General features: G+C 35.1%; 2 protein-coding genes across 3 annotated transcripts; one reads left to right on the top strand and one right to left on the bottom strand.

Annotated features, from left to right (window-relative positions):
• Nucleotides 1-879: 879 nt before the first annotated feature.
• On the top strand, nucleotides 880-16,791 carry Dhc64C (dynein heavy chain, cytoplasmic). 2 transcript variants are annotated; one of them, XM_015929221.3, is made up of 11 exons: nucleotides 880-1,297; nucleotides 1,388-1,658; nucleotides 1,764-11,070; nucleotides 11,145-11,232; nucleotides 11,719-11,914; nucleotides 12,046-13,561; nucleotides 13,626-13,720; nucleotides 13,822-15,673; nucleotides 15,746-15,920; nucleotides 16,008-16,104; nucleotides 16,178-16,791. In XM_015929221.3, exons 1-11 carry the CDS (start codon nucleotides 1,006-1,008, stop codon nucleotides 16,344-16,346), a joined length of 14,058 nt encoding a protein of 4,685 aa, XP_015784707.1. In that variant the 5' UTR covers nucleotides 880-1,005; the 3' UTR covers nucleotides 16,347-16,791. The 2 variants fall into 2 exon arrangements, with proteins under 2 accessions (XP_015784707.1, XP_015784706.1); XM_015929220.3 differs by lacking the exon at nucleotides 11,719-11,914 and adding an exon at nucleotides 11,455-11,650.
• LOC107362215 (uncharacterized) lies at nucleotides 16,625-17,917 on the bottom strand. Its single transcript, XM_015929235.3, has 3 exons — nucleotides 17,763-17,917; nucleotides 17,351-17,688; nucleotides 16,625-17,275 (listed from the first exon to the last, which is right to left on the bottom strand). The coding sequence occupies exons 1-3, from the start codon at nucleotides 17,848-17,850 to the stop codon at nucleotides 16,835-16,837; spliced, it is 867 nt and encodes a 288-aa protein (XP_015784721.1). The 5' UTR covers nucleotides 17,851-17,917; the 3' UTR covers nucleotides 16,625-16,834.
• Between the last annotated feature and the right edge of the window lie 4,175 nt (nucleotides 17,918-22,092).

Genomic DNA, 22,092 nt, shown 5'->3' with positions numbered 1-22,092 from the left:
ATTACAAGACAATAATCAAAATACCCGGTTACTTTGAATATTATTCCCACCGAGTCAGAGTAATTTGTCTAATGTCATGAAATGACAATACTGAGAATGTTTGAAGATTAAATGTTGTTAGAGTCTGAGCAAAGTCTTGTCAGCTCGAGACATTGATTAATCAACTCATTGATAAGAGAGGAATATTGGATTATACAAGATTTTATAAACAAACCCAAAGAACCTCCATATACGAAGTTTACAATCAGCAATCACAATAATTGCTTTAACGAAGAGATACTTTTATCTGACATTTAAATTTTCCTCACCACCGAGTACATTCGTAACATTCATTCGGTTCATTATGAGTTTCTTCATTTTCAGTTACAGTTGTAGCCTTTGACTCTGAATTTGTCAGTTTCGTATCTACAGTGCAAGAATGGATTTTAATTTATGAGAATTTTTCAAGACTTCTGAACTACACATGACGTACAATTTTCTTGATTATCTTTAACCCATTGAAAAAATGATTTTCGATTTCAATTCTTTCAAAGGTAGGTTCATTAAAATTTCACACTCCATGGAGTTTTTGATTAAGGTTGATTTTTTCATTGGTTAAGTGTGTGATAATATTTTTATTTCAAATATTTAACATCTTGACTTACCTTTATTGCTTTTAGACATAGAAGTGATGAGAGATTAGACTATCCGTTGATTAAATTGGGTGCCTAAAGTAATCAAACGTCACTTGAAAGCATAAAAATAGAAAAATTAGTTGATTTTAATAAAATTAAATCACTTTAAAAATCAAAATAATGAATAAAAGAAAAAATATTGGCGCCTTGTAACTAGAGACATCTATTGGATAATATTAAATAACAGAGGTTGTCTTTTTTTACATTTCACATCAGTTGACTCATTTCTATTTTATGTATTCAATGAATTTCTTTCATTTTATTCTGTTACACATTTTTTTCAACCATACTGAATAATTGTTTCAATTCATCATGAATACTATGTCACAAAATGAGTGACAGTTTGGATCCCATCTCCACGGTTGTTGGTGCTGGCGGTGGTTCGGGTGGTGATTCACTTCCCTCATCCAATGACCAATCCACCGTTCAGCTGCCAGCAATTGAAGTATCAGCCCTAGTCACTTACATAAAAGAAGTCGTTGCTCCTGCCCTGGAAGGGCGAGCATACGTTCATCCATCTCTAATCAACCTTCTGGAGCATCCAAGTACTCAGGAGAAGTTGAGACAATTTATATCAGATACTCAGGTTAAATCAATTTTAATTCAAAGATATTCAAGCAAAGGTGAGCTCTTCAAACAATATTTCATCTTTGTTGACTATTGTCCAATATTTACTTATTTTTTCTTGTCGCTCTCTTATTATGTATTTTCAGAGGATGAAGAAGTATCTGATCATAGTGTGGAAAGTAGTGACAATGTTGCTTTCTCCATCACGGAAGAAGCTAGCTATTCAAATCCCAGGGTGACTGGACATTTATTAATAAAGAAATCAACAGTCTTAGAGGCTGATAAAAACATTGCAAGCCAGCTGTTGTATATGTATTTGGATAATACAAATGTCTATGAAACTCTTCATTATTATGTCAGCAGCGGTATTGGACCCGTTTTCAAGTCATATGTTAGAGAAACTAAAAGAGCAGAAAGGTAAGGTGTCTAGGAAAAAATGACTCATTTTTTTCATCAATATGGTGATGGTTGATTTGATTAATTCATTGTCATTTTGTTTTTTTGGGCGTTTTTACGAAACAGGGACGGTGATAAAATGGTCCCGTCTACCGAAAAGAGAATTGCTGAATTGGAAATGAATTTGTTGCATTTACAACAAAATATTGATATTCCTGAGATTAATTTACAAATTCACCCAACTGTACTGGCAGTGATGAAAAAATGTGCCGAAGAAGGTCGCAAAGCAAATGTCAATGATTTCTCTGACAAAATAGAAGACTCAGTTTTCTTAAATCAACTTCAAAACCAAGTTAATCGTTGGATTAAAGAAATTCAAAAAGTGACCAAATTAGATCGTGATCCGTCCACAGGTACTGCACTTCAAGAGATCAGTTTCTGGCTTAATTTGGAAAGAGCTTTGCTCAGAATTCAAGAAAAAAGAGAAACACCTGAAGTCGCTTTAACTCTAGACATCTTGAAAAAGGGTAAACGATTTCATGCCACCGTTAGTTTTGATGCAGATACCCGATTAAAGGAGGCTTTGGCTACTGTCAATGATTACAATCCTCTAATGAAAGATTTTCCATTGAACGATCTATTATCAGCAACTGATTTAGACAAAATACGTTCTGCCCTTCAAGTGATATTCCATCATATAAGAAAAATCCGTAATACCAAATACCCAATTAGACGAGCTTTAAAATTAATGGAAGCCATCTCAAGAGATTTAATGACGCAGTTATTGAAAGTACTGGGAACGCGACGAATGATGAACATTCCTTTTGAAGAGTTTGAAAAACTTGTAAGTGCTTGTTCTGAAGTATTCGGAGCTTGGGATGATGAATATGATAAACTTCAAGGTATTTTAAGAGACTTAATCAAAAAGAAGCGAGATGAAAACTATAAAATGGTTTGGAGAATCAATTTAGCTCACAAAAAACTGCAAACTCGAGTTGATCAAATGAAAAGATTTAGACGTCAGCATGAACAATTACGTGCTGTCATTGTGAGAGTGTTACGACCCGTGTCTGCTTCCAATCGAGCCATAAACCTTGCCGACACTGATAAAGAAATTGATTTGGAAGAAAATTTTTCAGTTGAAGAAAATGCTGATCTTAACGCAATCGAAGAAGTCAATCTTGCTTATGAGTTGGTTAAAGAAGTTGATCCATTGGACATAAGTAAGGAAGGAACAGATTCATGGGAAGCAGCTTTAAAACGATATGAGGAAAGAATCGATCGAGTCGAAGCTCGAATAACTGCTAAGCTTCGTGACCAACTTGGAACTGCTAAAAATGCCAACGAAATGTTCCGAATTTTCTCTCGTTTCAATGCGCTTTTTGTGCGCCCTCATATTAGAGGTGCCATTCGTGAATACCAAACTCAACTCATCCAACGTGTCAAAGATGATATTGAGGCTTTGCATGAGAAATTCAAAATACAGTTTCCTCAGAGCAAAGCATACAAAATGTCAAAAGTTCGTGATATTCCACCAGTTGCTGGAAGCATTATCTGGGCAAAGCAAATTGAAAGACAACTGTCTGTTTACATGAAAAGAGTAGAGGACGTCCTTGGTAAAGGATGGGAAAACCATGTAGAGGGACAAAAGTTGAAGGCAGATGCAGATAGCTTTCGTGTAAAGCTAAACACAGCGGCAATATTTGATGAATGGGCTCGCAATGTGCAGCAAAGACAACTCAACGTTTCGGGTCGTATATTCAATATTGAATCAATCAGATCTCGATCTGGTAAAGGCAATGCTTTAAAGCTACGTGTCAACTTTATGCCTGAAATAATTACACTTGCCAAGGAAGTGAGAAATCTTAAAAGTTTAGGTTTCAGAGTACCCTTGGCGGTGGTAAACAAAGCTCATCAAGTAAATCAACTCTATCCTTTCGCAATATCATTAATTCAAACAGTTAAATCTTATGAAAGAGCCTGTGAAAAAGTTAATGAAAAACCCACCGTTATTTTATTAGTTGCCGGTATGAAGAAAGACGTTCAAACTATCGCATGTGAAGGAGTAAGTCTTGTATGGGAATCCTACAAACTTGATCCCTATGTTAAACGTCTAGCAGAATTCGTTCAAAATTTCCAAGAAAAAGTTGATGAACTTTTAATTACGAATGAACATATTGAGATAGAGGTTAAAAGCCTTGAAACCTGTGCCTACAGCTCGACTGTGTTTGCAGAAATTTTGAACCGTATACAAAAATCCGTTGATGATTTAAGTCTTCATCGATATTCCAATCTCAATCAATGGGTTAACAGATTAGATGAAGAAGTTGAAAAAAGACTTTCTGCTCGATTACATGCCGGTATCAAAGCTTGGACTACTGCTCTAATCGGTCAAGAAAAAGATGATATGGATGTTATACCCGATACTGAAACTGTCAACACACCAGTTTGCAAAGCAGGTGGAGACCCGAAAATTCAAAGCCTCTACCATGAATTCCGAATTACTAATCAAGTCATGTACATCAGCCCAAGCATTGAGGAAGCTCGTTTCAATTTACTTCAGCAACTGTTTGCTTGGGAAAATGTGGCACTCCTTCTTAACCGTATTGAATCTACTCGTTATCAAGTTGGCTTGGATAGATCATCAGTACCACAATATCGTATGCTTTTGAAAAAAATGGCTGATGGCCATACAGCAATTGAACAAGCCTATGAAGCAATAGAAGATAAAATCCAACAGATGAAAGTCTATGTTGATCAATGGTTGCGATATCAATCACTTTGGGATCTTCAACCTGATATGTTATACGCTCAGTTGGGTGATGATATTCAAAAATGGATGAATACATTGACTGAGATTAAAAAATCTAGATCAATTTTTGATACTACGGAAACACGTAAAGAGATAGGACCAATTATTATTGATTATGCTAAAGTTCAATCAAAGGTTACACTTAAATACGATTCTTGGCATAAGGAAGTTCTTTCTAAATTTGGTTCACTTTTGGGCAATGAAATGGTTAAAATGCATACACTTATTTCAAAATCTCGATCTGAATTAGAACAGCAATCAATCGATACTGCTAATACCAAGGAAGCAGTAACATTCATCACTTATGTTCAATCGTTAAAAAGTAAAATGCGCCAATGGGAGAAACAGGTTGAAATTTATAAAGAAGGGCAAAGAGTTCTGGAAAGGCAAAGATTCCAATTTCCTACAAATTGGTTACATGTTGATAATATCGAAGGGGAATGGTCAGCTTTCAATGAAATTATGCGACGTAAAGATGCTGCTATTCAAGCACAAGTGGCCAGCTTACAAGTTAAAATTGTGGCTGAAGATAAATTTGTTGAGACAAGAACAACTGACCTCTTGTCTGAATGGGAAAAAGGTAAACCTGTGGAAGGATCATTACCACCCAATGAGGCAACTACCAGACTTCAATTATTTGAAACTAAATTCACTCGACTTCGTGAAGACAGAGACAATGTTATGAAAGCCAAAGAAGCACTGGAACTACTTGAACCTGGTGCAGCTCCAGTTTTGGCGTCTGATGAAAAACTTGACGTTGCATTGGAAGAATTACAAGATCTAAAAGCTGTTTGGTCTGAGTTATCCAAAATCTGGTCACAGATTGAAACTCTTAAAGAACTTCCATGGCTTTCTGTTCAACCTCGGAAGGTCCGTCAAAGTTTGGACAACTTAATGGGCCAATTGAAGGAAATGCCAGCTCGGTTCAGGCAATATGCATCATACGACTATGTTAAAAGATTAATCCAATCTCATCTAAAAGTGAATATGATTATTATTGAACTTAAATCAGATGCTCTTAAAGAACGGCATTGGAAACAACTTACCAAACAGTTGAGGGTTCGCTGGGTCATCAATGATTTAACACTTGGTCAGGTTTGGGACATTGACTTACAACGTAATGAATCAATTGTGCGTGATGTTATTTTGATTGCTCAAGGAGAAATGGCTTTGGAAGAATTCTTGAAACAAGTTCGTGAAGCTTGGCAGAACTATGAGCTTGATTTAATCAGCTATCAAAACAAATGTCGTCTCATTCGTGGTTGGGATGATCTTTTCAACAAAGTTAAAGAGCATATCAACTCTATTACAGCAATGAAACTATCACCTTACTATAAAGAATTTGAAGAAGATGCTCTTGCATGGGAAGAGAAACTTAACAGAATCAATGCATTATTTGATGTATGGATTGATGTTCAGCGTCGATGGGTTTATTTGGAAGGCATCTTCTCTGGTAGTTCTGACATTCAAGCTTTACTACCCGTTGAGACGCAAAGATTTCATTCTATCAGCACTGAATTTCTAACTTTAATGAAAAAGGTTAGCAAAAGTCCCCTTGTTATGGATGTACTTAACATACCCGGTGTTCAAAAATCTCTTGAGAGATTAGCTGATTTGTTAGCAAAGATTCAAAAAGCTCTTGGTGAATATTTGGAAAGAGAGAGATCTTCTTTTCCACGTTTCTATTTCGTTGGTGACGAGGATCTTCTTGAGATTATTGGTAACAGTAAAAATATTCCTCGTCTTCAAAAACATTTCCGTAAAATGTTTGCCGGTGTATCCTCTATCATTTTAGACGAAGATTCTACTCATGTTCTTGGTTTGAGCTCAAAAGAAGGTGAAGAGGTTAGATTTGCAACTCCAGTTTCCATCAAAGATCATCCCAAAATCAATGAATGGCTTGCCCTTGTTGAGCAAGAAATGAGAATTACTTTAGGTAAATTATTAGCTCAAGCTGTCTCTGACAGTGCACCATTCAAAACTGGCGATATTAATGCTTCTGAGTACATGGAATGGCTTGACAAGTACCAAGCTCAAATTATTGTTTTAGCTGCCCAAATTGGTTGGTCCGAGTATGTTGAAAGTGCTCTTTCGCAAATCAGTAGCGAAGAAACCAACGATCTTAAACCTTTAGAAGATGTGCTCAAATCGGTTGAAAAAACATTAACTGTTCTTGCCGACTCAGTTCTTCAGGAACAACCTGCACTTCGACGTAAAAAACTTGAACATCTGATCACTGAATTTGTACACAAACGAGATGTAACTCGATCTCTGATAAAAAGGAGAGTAATGTCACCTAAATCATTCCATTGGTTGAATCAAATGAGATTCTACTTTGATCCACGTCGCCCAAGTGTCCTTAAACAACTATCTATAGTTATGGCAAATGCTAAATTTAATTATGGCTTTGAATACTTAGGAGTCCAGGATAAGCTTGTTCAAACTCCACTCACTGATCGATGTTATCTTACCATGACTCAGGCTTTAGAAGCTCGATTGGGTGGATCGCCATTCGGACCAGCTGGTACGGGTAAAACCGAGTCAGTTAAAGCTCTCGGTAATCAATTGGGTCGATTCGTACTTGTATTCAATTGTGATGAAACATTTGACTTTCAAGCAATGGGACGTATTTTTGTGGGTCTATGTCAAGTTGGAGCTTGGGGATGTTTCGATGAATTCAATCGTCTCGAAGAACGAATGTTATCAGCAGTTTCTCAACAAATCCAACAAATCCAGGAAACATTGAAAAGCAATCAAAACCAAGATCGAACGGATCTAACAGTGGAATTACTCGGAAAACAAGTGAGAATTGTTTCCGATATGGCAATTTTCATCACTATGAATCCTGGATATGCTGGTCGATCCAACTTACCTGACAATTTGAAAAAACTCTTCCGATCGTTAGCCATGAATAAACCTGATCGTCAATTGATCGCCGAAGTCATGCTCTTCTCTCAAGGTTTTCGAACAGCTGAAAAGCTGGCTAACAAAATTGTGCCTTTCTTTAAATTATGTGATGAACAATTATCTAACCAATCTCATTACGATTTTGGCTTGCGTGCTTTGAAAAATGTCCTCGTTTCGGCAGGTAACATCAAACGTGATCGTATTGCCAAAATCAAGGAAGACATGAAATCTCGGGGCGATGCTGATTTAATAGATGAAGCTCGTATTGCAGAGCAGTTACCTGAACAAGAAATTCTCATCCAATCTGTCTGTGAAACTATGGTTCCTAAATTGGTTGCTGAAGACATTCCGCTACTTTTCTCTCTATTATCAGATGTATTCCCTGGTATACCTTACACAAGAGCTGAAATGACTCAACTTAAAGATCACATTGCGAAAGTTTGCCAAGAAATGTATCTTATCTTTGGCAATGAAAAGGGTGACTCGGCACAAGAAAATGCTTGGATTGAAAAGGTATTACAACTTTATCAAATATCTAATCTTAACCATGGTCTTATGATGGTCGGACCAAGTGGCTCAGGTAAATCAACTGCCTGGCGAGTTTTGTTGAAAGCACTGGAACGTTACGAAGGAATCGAAGGTGTTGCTCATGTAATTGATCCTAAAGCTATTTCAAAAGAAGCTTTATATGGAAACCTTGACTCCAATACCAGAGAGTGGACCGATGGTTTGTTTACCCATATATTGAGAAAAATCATCGACAATATTCGTGGAGAAATAAATAAACGACAATGGATTATATTTGATGGTGATGTCGATCCTGAATGGGTTGAAAATCTTAATTCTGTTCTAGATGACAACAAATTGCTTACTCTACCAAACGGAGAACGTCTAAGTTTACCACCAAATGTCCGTATTATGTTTGAAGTTCAAGATCTTAAGTACGCAACACTTGCAACAGTATCTCGTTGTGGTATGATCTGGTTCAGTGAAGATGTACTTTCAACCGAAATGATTTGTGAAAACTTTTTCCTTCGATTGGGCTCAGTTCCATTGGAAGAAGCGGAAGAAGAATCAACCTTGTATGGTAATAAAAAGAAGAGGGGCGAAGCTGGTTCTGAATTATCAACGTCCGACATTTTATCTCCCAATATGCAAGTCCAACGTGATGCTGTCAATATTCTAAGACCTTACTTTTCATCTGATGGTTTAGTTATCAGAGCTCTCGAATACAGTTCTACTCAAGAACATATTATGGACTTTACTCGTCTTCGAGCTCTTAACTCTCTCTTTTCCATGCTCAATGAAGTTGTTCGACGGGTACTTAATTATAATCACAATCATCCTGATTTCCCCATGCCTCCAGAACAGTTAGAAAACTACATCTCAAAGTCATTGGTTTATGCTATACTTTGGTCATTTGCTGGTGATGCTAAACTCAAGGCTCGCTGTGATTTAGGAGACTTCATTCGCAATGTTACCACCATTCCTTTACCCCCAAATACCGCTTCTCTGCCAATCATTGATTATGAAGTTTCATTCAATGGTGAATGGACGCCTTGGCAAAATAGAGTTCCTCAGATTGAAGTTGAAACTCATAAAGTGGCTGCACCAGATGTTGTCGTTCCCACATTGGATACTGTTCGTCACGAGTCTCTGCTGAAAACATGGTTAGCTGAACATAATCCAATTGTTCTCTGTGGTCCTCCTGGTTCAGGTAAAACAATGACCCTTTTCAGTGCTCTCCGTTCCCTCCCTGACATGGAGGTTGTTGGTCTCAACTTTTCTAGTGCTACTTCACCGGAGCTATTGTTAAAAACTTTCGACCATTACTGTGAGTACCGAAAAACACCAAATGGTATTGTTCTTGCTCCAGTTCAATTAGGAAAATGGCTTATCCTTTTCTGTGACGAAATTAATTTACCTGATATGGATAAATATGGCACTATGAGAGTTATATCATTCCTTCGTCAAATGGTAGGTCATGGTGGTTTCTATAGAACCACTGATCAGGCATGGATTCGTTTAGAACGAATACAGTTTGTCGGTGCCTGTAATCCTCCCACCGATCCCGGTCGTAAACCGCTTTCTCATCGATTCCTTCGTCATGTACCTGTTGTGTACGTTGATTATCCCGGTGAAACTTCACTCAAACAAATTTATGGTACATTCAATCGTGCCATGTTACGTGTTATACCTTCACTACGAACCTATGCTGACCCATTAACCTCAGCTATGGTTGAATTTTATCTCATGTCACAAGAAAGATTTACTCAAGATATGCAACCTCACTATGTTTACTCACCTCGTGAACTTACTCGTTGGGTTCGCGGTATCTATGAAGCTATTCGTCCATTAGAGACTCTCGCAGTTGAAGGACTTGTTCGTCTTTGGGCCCACGAAGCTCTTCGTCTATTTCAGGACCGTCTTGTGGGAGAAGAAGAGCGTGTTTGGACCGATGAAAATGTTGACATGGTTGCTTTAAAACACTTTCCCAATATTGATCGTCGCCAAGCTCTTGATCGACCAATCCTCTATTCTAACTGGACATCAAAAGATTACATTCCTGTTGATCGGGAAGAGCTACGAGAATTCATCAAAGCACGTCTCAAAGTTTTCTACGAAGAAGAGTTGGATGTTCAACTTGTACTTTTCAACGAAGTTTTAGACCATGTTCTTCGTATTGATCGTATATTCCGACAACCTCAGGGTCATGTGCTGTTAATCGGTGTTAGTGGTGCTGGTAAAACAACACTTTCACGGTTTGTGGCTTGGATGAACGGTCTCAGTATCTTTCAAATCAAAGTTCACAACAAATATACCGCTGCAGATTTTGATGAGGACTTGCGATGTGTCTTACGTCGATCAGGGTGCAAAGATGAAAAGATTGCTTTCATTTTAGATGAATCTAATGTCCTGGACTCAAGTTTCCTTGAACGAATGAACACTCTTTTAGCTAATGGTGAGGTTCCTGGTTTATTTGAAGGAGATGAGTTTACCACTTTAATGACACAATGTAAAGAAGCTTCTCAACGAGAAGGTCTCATGCTGGACTCTAATGAAGAGCTGTACCGATGGTTTACTCAACAAGTTATGAGAAATTTGCATGTTGTCTTCACCATGAATCCATCATCCGAAGGTCTTAAAGATAAATCCGCAACATCACCTGCTCTTTTCAATCGATGTGTTATTAATTGGTTTGGTGATTGGTCTGATGAAGCTTTGTTTGAAGTTGGTAAAGAGTTTACTGCTAAATTGGACATTGATAGACCAACATACAGAGCTCCCGAATACTTTCCAACGGCATTCCCAGGAACACCTATGCCACCAACCCACCGAGTTGCTATTATCAACGCTCTTGTTTATTGTCATCAAACCCTGCATTTGGCTAATAAGCGGCTACTCAAGAGAGGAAGTCGTATTACAACCATTACACCTCGACATTATTTGGATTTCATTAACCATTATGTTAAATTATTCCACGAAAAATGCTCTGAACTTGAAGAAGAGCAGTTACATCTCAACGTTGGTCTAGCAAAAATAAATGAGACCGTTGAGCAAGTTGAAGAACTCCAAAAGTCTCTTGCTCTTAAAACAACTGAACTCGAAGCTAAGAACCAAGCAGCCAATACCAAATTGAAAGAAATGTTGAAAGACCAACAAGAAGCTGAAAAGCGTAAACTTCAATCACAAGATATTCAAGCTCAACTCAAGGTATGTCTGTCTATTTATTATCTTTTAATTATTTTTCGAACCGTTTCAAATTATTTTCTACCCTTTGGCTTTAGAAACAAGAAGCGGCTATCCAAGAGAAACGATCTAGTGTTATGGCCGATCTGTCACAAGTCGAACCTGCTGTAGAAGAAGCTCAACAGGGTAAGTTTGATTACAATGCTTCAATATTTATCCCGTTATTTGCGATCGACTTTAAAATTATCCGAATGCAGTCGTTTTTTGCATTTGAAATTATCTTGTTTATTTTTTGTTTACCATTTTATTTATTTTATTTGCGTTTCCTTTCCTTTATCATTTTTATTTTTCTTTATTTCTATGTTTATTGAATTTTTATTTGGGCCAATTTGCACGTATTTTACGTAGCTGTACAATCGATCAAGAAACAAAATCTTGTCGAAGTTAAATCAATGTCTAACCCACCTCCCCCTGTCAAAATGGCTCTTGAGTCGATCTGTCTGCTTCTTGGTGAATCAACCTCTGATTGGAAAGTTATCAGATCTGTTCTTCAACGAGATAACTTTATTTCTACCATCGTCAACTTCCAAACTGACAATATAACGTAAGAAACTAATTTTAATTTTTTTCCTGCTTCTTTTTCCCGCAATTTCTTCATAATGTCATTCATAGCTGTCAAGGGTATTAAAAGGCAGCATTTAGTTGAAGTCAGATCAATGAGCAATCCTCCAATTCTCGTAAAAATGGCACTGGAATCAATTTGTTTGCTTCTCAATGAAACAGTTCTTGATTGGAAGGCCATAAGAACTGTTATAATTCGTGATAATTTTATTCCTACAATCCTCAAATTCAATACTGAAGCTATATCGTAAGAAATAAAAAAATCAATCTCGGTGTTTTTTATTTCAGTTTTTTTAGTTTATTTCATCGTTATCTTCCATTGAATTCAGTATCCTTGTGTTTTAATAATCAATACTTTTCAATTGTATTTTCCCACAGAAATGACATTCGACAAAAAATGCGAACTAAATATTTGGATAATCCTGATTACAATTTTGAAAAAGTCAACCGTGCTAGTCTTGCTTGTGGTCCTTTAGTTAAATGGGCCATAGCTCAACTCAACTATTCCTCCATGTTGAAGCGAATCGAACCTTTAAGAAACGAACTGACCAGTTTACAATCAGAAGCAGAAAGTAATAAGAAAAAGGCTGCAGATATCGATGCGGTTATTGCAAGTTTAGAAAAGTCCATTGCTTCATATAAAGAAGAATATGCCAACCTCGTTAGTCAAGCACAAGCCATTAAAGCTGATTTAGCTGCAGTCCAAGCCAAAGTTGATCGAAGTATTGCACTTATATCAAGTCTTAGCTCTGAAAAGGATAGATGGAAAGTTTCGAGTGATACATTTAAACATCAAATGCAAACTATTGCCGGTGATGTACTACTTTCGGCTGCTTTCCTTGCTTATGCTGGTTATTTTGATCAACAATATCGTCAAAATCTTTTCAACTCTTGGTGTACACATTTGCAACAAGCGGGAATCCTCTTCCGAACTGATCTTGCTCGAACTGAGTATCTTTCAACTGCTGATGAGAGGTTAAGATGGCAAGCAAATTGTTTGCCAAGTGATGATCTTTGTGTTGAAAATGCAATTATGTTGAAACGATTCAATCGTTATCCTCTCATCATCGATCCATCTGGCCAAGCAACGAAATTCCTTCTCAATGAGTTTGCTAACAAAAAGATCACCAAAACCAGTTTCTTGGACGACTCTTTCCGTAAGAACCTTGAAAGTGCTCTTCGTTTCGGTAATCCATTACTGGTCCAAGATGTTGAAAATTATGATCCCATCCTAAATCCAGTCTTGAATCGTGAAGTACGCAAAACTGGTGGCAGAGTTTTGATTACACTTGGTGATCAAGATATTGATTTATCGCCTTCCTTCTCGATATTTTTATCAACTCGAGATCCCACCGTTGAATTTTCACCCGACCTTTGTTCTAGGGTAACATTTGTCAACTTTACTGTTACTCGTAGTAGTTTACAAAGTCAATGTCTTAACCAAGTTCTTAAGGCTGAGAGACCTGATATCGACGAGAAACGTTCCGATCTGCTTAAATTGCAAGGAGAATTCCATGTTAAATTGCGGCAACTCGAAAAATCTCTTTTACAAGCTTTGAATGATGCTAAGGGTCGAATCCTTGATGATGATAATGTGATATCTACTTTGGAGAAATTGAAAAACGAAGCAGCTGAAATATTCCGTAAAGTGGAAGAAACTGATAAGGTTATGGCTGAAGTTGATGCCGTTTCGCAGCAATATATGCCTCTTTCTCATGCTTGCAGTTCAATCTACTTCACTCTGGAAGGTCTCAACCACGTTCACTTCCTTTATCAATACTCTTTACAATTCTTCCTAGACATTTATAGTGATGTTTTACTTCGCAATCAACATCTCGAAGGAATTAATGAACCAAATGAGCGTCTATCTATTGTGACCAAAGATTTATTTGAGGTAAAAAAAATTATATACATAAAAAGGTTACTTTCAAATCACTCACACATTATTTTCTTTACAGAACGTTTATCGACGAGTTACTAGAGGAATGTTACATGATGACTGGATCGTCTTTGCGCTTCTTCTTTGCAAGATTCATCTTCGTGGCTTCTCTGCGTGAGTATTCTCTTCAAATTATGTAGTATAAACTACTGAAACTAATTTTGAAAATTTGATTTTTAATTTTGTTTTGTTTAATTTTTCATTACTATTCATAGTGAACCAAACTTTGAAAATGAATTTGATCATTTCCTGCGTGGAAAAGAAGGAATTTTACCTGGACATCCGACTATTTCATCTGCGTTACTCAATACTGATCAACTTGAAAATGGAACCGCATTATCAAAACTTCCAGCTTTCAGAAACATTCAGCAAAAAATTGACTCATGTTCAAATTTGAAAGACTGGCTGGATTCTACAGCAGCTGAAGAGAATGTTCCCCAATTATGGGATGATGAGAAACTTTTAACATCTGTTGGTATTGCTATGCACCAATTATTAATTACCAAAGCTTTTCGACCTGATCGTGTCATTTCTACGGCTCGCAAAGTTGTTGAAACTGTCTTAGGCTCTGCTTTCTTACAAGCAGCGGAAACTGAACTTGACATGACAAGTATTGTCCAAAAAGAGATTAAACCTACCAATCCTATTCTTATGTGTTATGTTCCCGGTTACGACGCTTCTGGTCGTGTTGAAGATCTTTCCGCTGAACTTGGTATCAAGCCAGCCTCTATTGCATTAGGATCAGCTGAAGGTTTTAGCCGTGCTGAAAAAGCAATCAATTCTGCTTCCAAAAATGGTGGCTGGGTAATATTGAAAAACGTCCATCTTGCCCCACAATGGCTTGTACAATTAGAGAAAAAGTTACACACTTTAATGGCTCATCCTGGTTTCAGATTGTTTTTAACTTTTGAAATAAATCCAAAAGTTCCAGTCAACTTACTCCGCGCTGGTCGCATATTTGTTTTTGAACCACCACCAGGAATAAAGGCTAATCTGCTCAGAACATTCAACACTATCCCAGCTGAACGAATGACTAGGTTACCTGCAGAAAGATCACGACTTTACTTCTTATTGTCTTGGTTCCATGCCATTGTTCAAGAGAGATTACGATATTGTCCTTTGGGTTGGTCCAAAAAATATGAATTTAATGAATCTGATCTCCGTGTTGCTAGCGACACATTAGACACTTGGATCGATTCAGTTGCACTGAACAGAACTAATTTACCACCAGAAAAAGTTCCTTGGGATGCTATTCGAACTCTATTCGGCCAATGTATCTATGGAGGAAAAATTGACAATGATTTTGATCAGCGTCTTTTAACATCTTTCCTCAATAAACTATTCACCTTTAAAAGCTTCGAGCCTGATTTTGGTCTTACATCTGCCCAGATCAGTCCTGATGGAACCAAATCTGTGATAAACATGCCTGAAGGTATTGGTCGAGAACACTTCCTCGAGTGGGTTGAAAATCTTCCTGATAAACAAACCCCTTCATGGCTTGGATTGCCAGATAATGCTGAAAAGGTTTTGTTAACTAACCAAGGAACCAATGTTGTTTCCAAACTTCTTAAGCTTCAATTGATTGAGGATGATGAAGATGTGGTTTATGTTAGTGAAAATGAACCTAGTGATGGCCCGAAAAGAGTCAAACAACCTTCCGGTGATGGAAGACCCGCTTGGATGCGAACTCTTCTTAACTCCGCAACTAATTGGTTGCGTTTGCTTCCAAATTCATTACAAACTCTTCATAGAACCGTTGAAAACATCAAAGATCCTCTCTATCGTTACTTTGAACGTGAAGTTAACAGTGCTTCTCGTCTTTTAGATATTGTTCGTAATGATTTGGCCGATGTTATACTCATTTGTAAAGCAGCCAAAAAACAAACTAACCATCACAGAATAATGTTAAGTGATTTGGCTATGGGAGTGATTCCGAAACATTGGAGGAAATACACAGTTCCTCATGATACAACAGTTATTCAATGGGTTGCTGATTTTAGTGATAGAGTTAAACAATTGCAAAAGGTTTCTGACCGATGTACTTCTGGTGGAGCTTCTGTGTTAAAGGTAAATTAATCTTTCAACATTATCAAAGATTTAAATCGACTAATATTTTTCTCTTTCATTTTCTTATTAAAGGGAATCCATGTTTGGCTTGGTGGTCTATTCAATCCTGAAGCTTATATCACCGCAACTAGACAATATGTTGCTCAAGCCAATAACTGGTCTTTAGAAGAGTTGGATCTTGAAGTTGAGATCGCTGATTCAGACAATCAAAATATACAAATGGATGAATGTAGTTTTGCTGTTACTGGTAAGTTGATTATCAATATCTAAGTTTCCCGATGTTTGAATCAGATAAAGATTTCTTATACCTTTTTTACTTTTCATTTTGTCTTAGGTTTGAAATTACAAGGAGCTAAAACGATTGCAAATAAATTGTATTTAACTTCTGTAATAATGACAGATTCACCAATAACCCGTCTTAGATGGAGAAGGTAATTTGAATTATTTTCCAATTAAGAATTGAATTTTTAATACTAACCGTTTTTTTGCATTTTATTTCAATAGAGCTGATAAAGCTGGTGGTACCAAAGGATGTAGAGTCACTTTACCTGTATATCTTAATTTGAATAGGTCTGCAATTCTGTTCACCGTTGATCTGGAAGCTGGACCGAATCACGATGAATTTTCTTTCTATGAAAGAGGAGTTGCCTTTATCAGCTCTTCCCTTGGTTGATATTGTGATTAAAACTCTGTCTTATCTCTTTCTTCACCTTCTCTTTTCATCTTCATCGTCTTCAATTTTTCTTCTCTTTCCAAAGGAGGAAGAAAAGCCATTTTAGGAAATAAAATGCAAAGCAAATGTTTCTTGTTTTTGTAAAGTTCACTAAGACTTTCATTTTTCACACTTTTACCATTTTTCACCTATTCTTGGTCTCTAACTTTTCCGTAATTTAACCCTTTCTCTTCCTTTATTTATAAATCAAAAAAACCTAAATGCAAAAAGATGAAAACTCTAGATTATAAAGGCTTTTATTTTTGCCAATAATATTTGAAATAACAAATTGAAATAAATCAAATCCTGTATAAGTTAATCAATCTAAAAATTGGTTAAATCATGGACTCAATAATTTTGGTTGCAATTATAAAAAAATCACTTTGATAATTTTATCGAAACATAATTGTCTCTTATTTTTACACATTACGGTGATCAAATTTTTCATATCAAACTTGACAAGTACATTTACAATTCTTACCAATTTGTGGAGGATGTTGAACCTCATTAACTGATTCATTAAGATAACTTGGTGGCTTAACATTATACTGAAACTCTTCTAAATAATTGCCTGGAGGATCGTAATTACAGCAAATAAAGATCCAATCACTTCCTTCAAGTCCAGCCATACCACAACCAATAGATCGAGTTGTAGACCAAACAATTTGGGTAAAATGATATGTATAAGGAGTGAAAGAGTCTGGGTTAGACCAATTGGAAACATATTTATATTCATCAAACCAAATCTGTGACACCTCGGAACAATTGATGGATCCAAACAAAGGCCAAGCAGCAAGGTTTTCACCATAATTTCCTGATTCATGCTTCAAATAAGATGTATCATTTAACCGCGCTAAAGTTGCTGCTCTTTGCCTGGCAAATTCAATTATCTAAAGAAAATTTTGCCAAAAGAAAACATTTTGATTTTAACAAAAGGAGATCAATGAATAAATCATCAAACTTACTTTATCATCCATTTTAAGTGGCTCAACTCCATGCAAAGTTCTGAATTGATTATGTACATTGAGACAATCCTTATTGAACAACTCAGTTGTATAATCTATCACCTTAACTGGATCAGAAATCGTTGTCGTTGGAACCTCTGTTGTAGTTTCTGTTGTAGCTTCTGTGGTAGCTTTTGTTGTAACGTCTATTGATTTTATTGTGGTTAATAGAGTTCCATTCGATTCAGTAGTTAAATCAATAATTTCCGTTGAATCATCACTTAAAACAGTTGTTGAACTAGTCAAGTCATTTGATGTTTCAGTGAAGCCAATTGTTGCGATAGTCTCTGGTGTTGTCTCTGTTAGGTAAATCATTTGTTAAGTGTTGAAAAATAGATGAAATTTCAATAACTGGATTAACAATGAAACTTACCTTGAGTTATTACAAGATGAAAATTAAGCAAATTGATTAACAAAAACTGATTCATTAATAGAAGCTGATTAGCTTTAAATTTAAACATATTTCAGCTGTTGAATTGACCAATGTTGCTTGCTAACTCTAAATTAACAAATGTTCACTGAAATTTCATTGCAAATCCAACTCATAATTTTGATTAGACCTTTTATTTGATGCCTTCTTCACGTGATAGATCATTTTAATTTCTTAAGTTAAATAGTAATTTACGAAACTCTAAGCCATTTGATGTTCTAATCGACCTTGTCTTGTCTCAATTCATTTTCATATTAATAGTTAACCCAACTATGAATATTTAACTCTAACAAGGTAAATTCCGTCTTTCCCCAAATCATTTACAATTTATATTTATTGCAGTCTAATGTACAGAGTATTATTTTCACTTTAAACTTGTAACTTTTACCAAAATATTGTATTGTTTATGATTATGATTATGATTGTACATTAAAAGTACAACAAGAGAGACAAAATTGAAATCATTATTGTACCATCATTAAAGTTGAAAAGCGATGGCATCTTTACTCAAATCAGTGAACAGTCTAATGATCAATTGACAAGCCAAAAATCACATTGAAAATGTTGCTGAATGAATGAAATAAAAGCACAAAAACCGATGTATTAACCTTGTCAAATGATCATTTACTAATTCCAATTGCCACCAACACCAACAACAATTGAAATGACAATAAATTCACCAATAATAATAGCCATTGATATCCATTGAAATGTGTAAAGTGATTTAAAAATGAAATTGAAAATCTTATATTATAATAATAACAATTGGCAAAATAAAAGAAAGTAAATATTATTCATTAAAAAAAGAGTCTATTTTTGCGTCTCCTTTCCTAAACCTTAACTAATATGATCAACTTTAATCTTGATTCAGTTAAATACAGATTTTTGAGTTAACCAAATCATAAAGGCTATTAAGTGAAAGTTGAAGTCAAATGGTAAAGCTTTTTGTTAACAACAATCCAGAACCAATTGATTTTGGCCTTTCACTATCTATACAGTCCAGTATACAGTCCAGTATAAGTAAAAACGTCCAAAGCTTAAAGCTGTCATTCAACTATATTATGGCCTTAGTTAAAGACATGTCAAGGGCAACAATTTAAAATTATCAAACTTAATCATATCTGTTGGTTGACCTGACAAACACTGTATTTTTGCCTCTGGTTATTTTACCACTTACACATTTTGTGTACCAAAAAAATGATATTAATATGAACAGTCTAATAAAAATGAGTGGAAAATATGTTTTGTATAAGTATAAATATTAAATGATTAACAATAAATTAGCTCAACTGTCAAGCTCAATTGTATTAGTATTTTTTATGGATTTGAAAAACAAAATCCTCTATTTGACCTGAGATCGTCCCTTCATAATTTGCTTGTAAAATAAAGCATTTCAAGTTGACCATTAGCCAAATCATTTAGAGTTTTAATTGTATCTATACCATACCATATATAAAGTCAAAACATGAAATTTTTGTGTAAAGATTGTGGCCAAACTTAAAGGATTCTAAAGAAAATTTTTTCACAGCCTGAAAGCCATGATTAAACTACATCCACGAAAAATAGTCTGAACTTCATCGGAATTCAGGTACCTGAGATATTAGCGTTTAAACAGGGTAGGGGAAAAAATGCAGAATCCGTATCTTTTACTATTGACTTTGGGGAAAAAATGTTTTGGTTGTTCAGGTTGATTGTTGGTTAATTGTTAAATTAGAAGGATATGTAGAGCCATTTTTCGAGCAAAGAGTTAGGCAAAAAATATCTTGCCTCAACTGTTGAACCAAAGTTTTTTTATTTTTTTTTCTTGACAATGGTTTTTCATCAGTAATTTGAGTCTTTAAATGTGGATTGATTTTTGTATTCAGTGAAAAGAAATTTACGATCAGTCATGATCGGGGCTCAGCTTGTTAACATAAAAATCATTTACATCAAGAGTTGCATGATATATTTCAAATGGCTGTAATATTCATTTATAGCGGTTTAATAGTTGAAGTAATGATAATTCATTTTACTTTTACATGTGAAAGTTATTTATTTGAAATGGTAAGCACGATGTAATAAGATTATGATTAAAGGTATATTTGGTTAAAGTCTTGCCGATTATTCAATTTGCATTAATTATTATATCAGCAATTTGAGTGAAAATATAGCGAAAATATAAGTCGGCTTGAGTTTTCTTGTTGGCTTAAAGACACAAATTCACAAATCTAAGCTTTTAGGGTTTATAAACAACGCAAACAGGAAAGTTAACATTAACTGGCCATCTTAAGCTTTACTTTTAATTTACTGTTTAATATTCAGTGTCCTTCAAAAATTTAGTAGTTTCTCGATTAGCTTACTAATATCTCAAGTAATTTGCATATTAAATAAGACTTGGAATAACGAGTATGTAAATAAATCCATTCTAATACAAGATAATATTTTCATCACAGAGCAATTAGGTTTATGAGTATTTAATTCCCTCGAAGTCTTTCGGTTAGCGAGATAAACTAGAAACACAATCAAAAATCAATCTTACATATTTTTAGGTTATGAGTATAATATGAGCATAATATTGCTCATCTCATTGATCTATGTATACCAATAGACAATAAATGGAAATTTCGAAGCTAGATTTTCAGTTAAAATTTCTGTGACCGTAAGAGTTAGAAAGCTAAAACTTACTATTCATGTATAAAAATTGTTTGTACACATTGGCTAATGAACATCTTTTTCAAATTATCGACGGTTCTCTTGATTTTAGCCATTAGCCTAAAAACTTTGACCATCGATGTTTCAAGATGGGATCATCAATAATCACCATTCTTTGACTAATTATGCATTTTATTAAGCACCATTAATTGTCTTCTTTAATACGATGCATAACCAGAGTTTGCACAAAGAGTTTTAGTTTAATAGTCTGATTATGATTTCAATGAAAGAAATGAAAACTGCAGTAATTTAACATAGTAAACTCTATTCCAGGCCACAATCTTACAATAAAAACGAAATTTTGACTTAGCGTGTAGTTTGCTTGTGTATTAGTCTATATGCAAAATGAGCGTTAGCAATCAAGCCATACATTGTAAATACCATTAAATTTATTAAAAGTCTAAACAACCACAAACTGCATCAAAAGACGATTAAAATCAAATAAATTTAAGTTCCCATAACCCTATTCTTACTGTGTTGTCAAAAAAGTTGGACATTGCGTTTCAGTCCATCAGCCTATTGCAAAATAAGCAATGGTTAATGAGTACATAACATCAAAATTAGAGCGAAAGAACAGGAGATGAGATTCTAGTTTAATAACCTATTATTGTTGTATTTTATTGATGAAATTAGCGAAATTAACACCAATATTAAAATGTGATCGATGCTCAAGGTTTTCAATTCAATTCTTAAATGATTAATAGCAAATTTAGACTAATAATTGTGATTTTACGCCAAGAAATGCTTAAATCGCAGCAAATTAAAGCTTAATAAACCCTCATCTTTGCTTACTATGCATAATAAGCACTATTTACAACTTTACAATTTTGACGATGCAATATTAGGTACTGTTTGAGAACCACTTTGAGTTGAAAGTTGAAACTTTATGGGTTTGTAGAAGAATGAAAACTGAGTCCATGAGTACTATTAAATTGTTTCTCCGATGAATAGTTTACGAGCAAATAGAAGTCAAAGCTGAAATTTCGATTCGCTTTTGTGCGATTGTGGAATGAGATTTTTTCAAGAGATTCATTTTCGTGGGATGAATTTTGATGGGCAACCAAAAAATGTATTTATTTCAATCAATAACCTTTTCGATTTCTGGATAAAGAGATAAGTTCGATTTTCAGTTAAATCGACAGATCTTTGTGACCGTATAAGTTAGAAGGCTAAAACCTGTTATTCATGCATTAAAATGAATGGGTAACATTGGCGACAAAATGATTTTTTCAAGTTATTAATAGTTCTCTTGATTTTGGACGTTGACCTGAAAAGTTTGAACATCGGTATTTCGAGAATGGCAGCACTCACAATCACCATTCTTTGATTAAACATTAGATTTTATTATTGACTCTGAAGATATTGAAAATTTAGACTGTTCAATATTCTACAAAAAAAGCTATAGCACTGTATTACTAACGCTGTCAGATTTAATCTTTATCGATAAAAGCAAATGGTTACTTTTAAATATTCATAATTAAATGAATTAGCTTAGATTTTCGTCAATATTCAGCTACATCATGTAATAGTTCATAATAAAATCTAATGTTTAATCAAAGAATGGTGATTGTGAGTGCTGCCA

Source organism: Tetranychus urticae, chromosome 1 (genome assembly GCF_039701765.1).
Source record: "Tetranychus urticae isolate SD_2017Ah chromosome 1, NJAU_TeUrti_SD_1.0, whole genome shotgun sequence".
In the NCBI taxonomy this organism is placed as follows: domain Eukaryota; kingdom Metazoa; phylum Arthropoda; class Arachnida; order Trombidiformes; family Tetranychidae; genus Tetranychus; species Tetranychus urticae.
The sequence above is the reverse complement of the archived record's forward strand: the minus strand, read 5'-3'. Positions and strand labels throughout refer to the sequence as shown.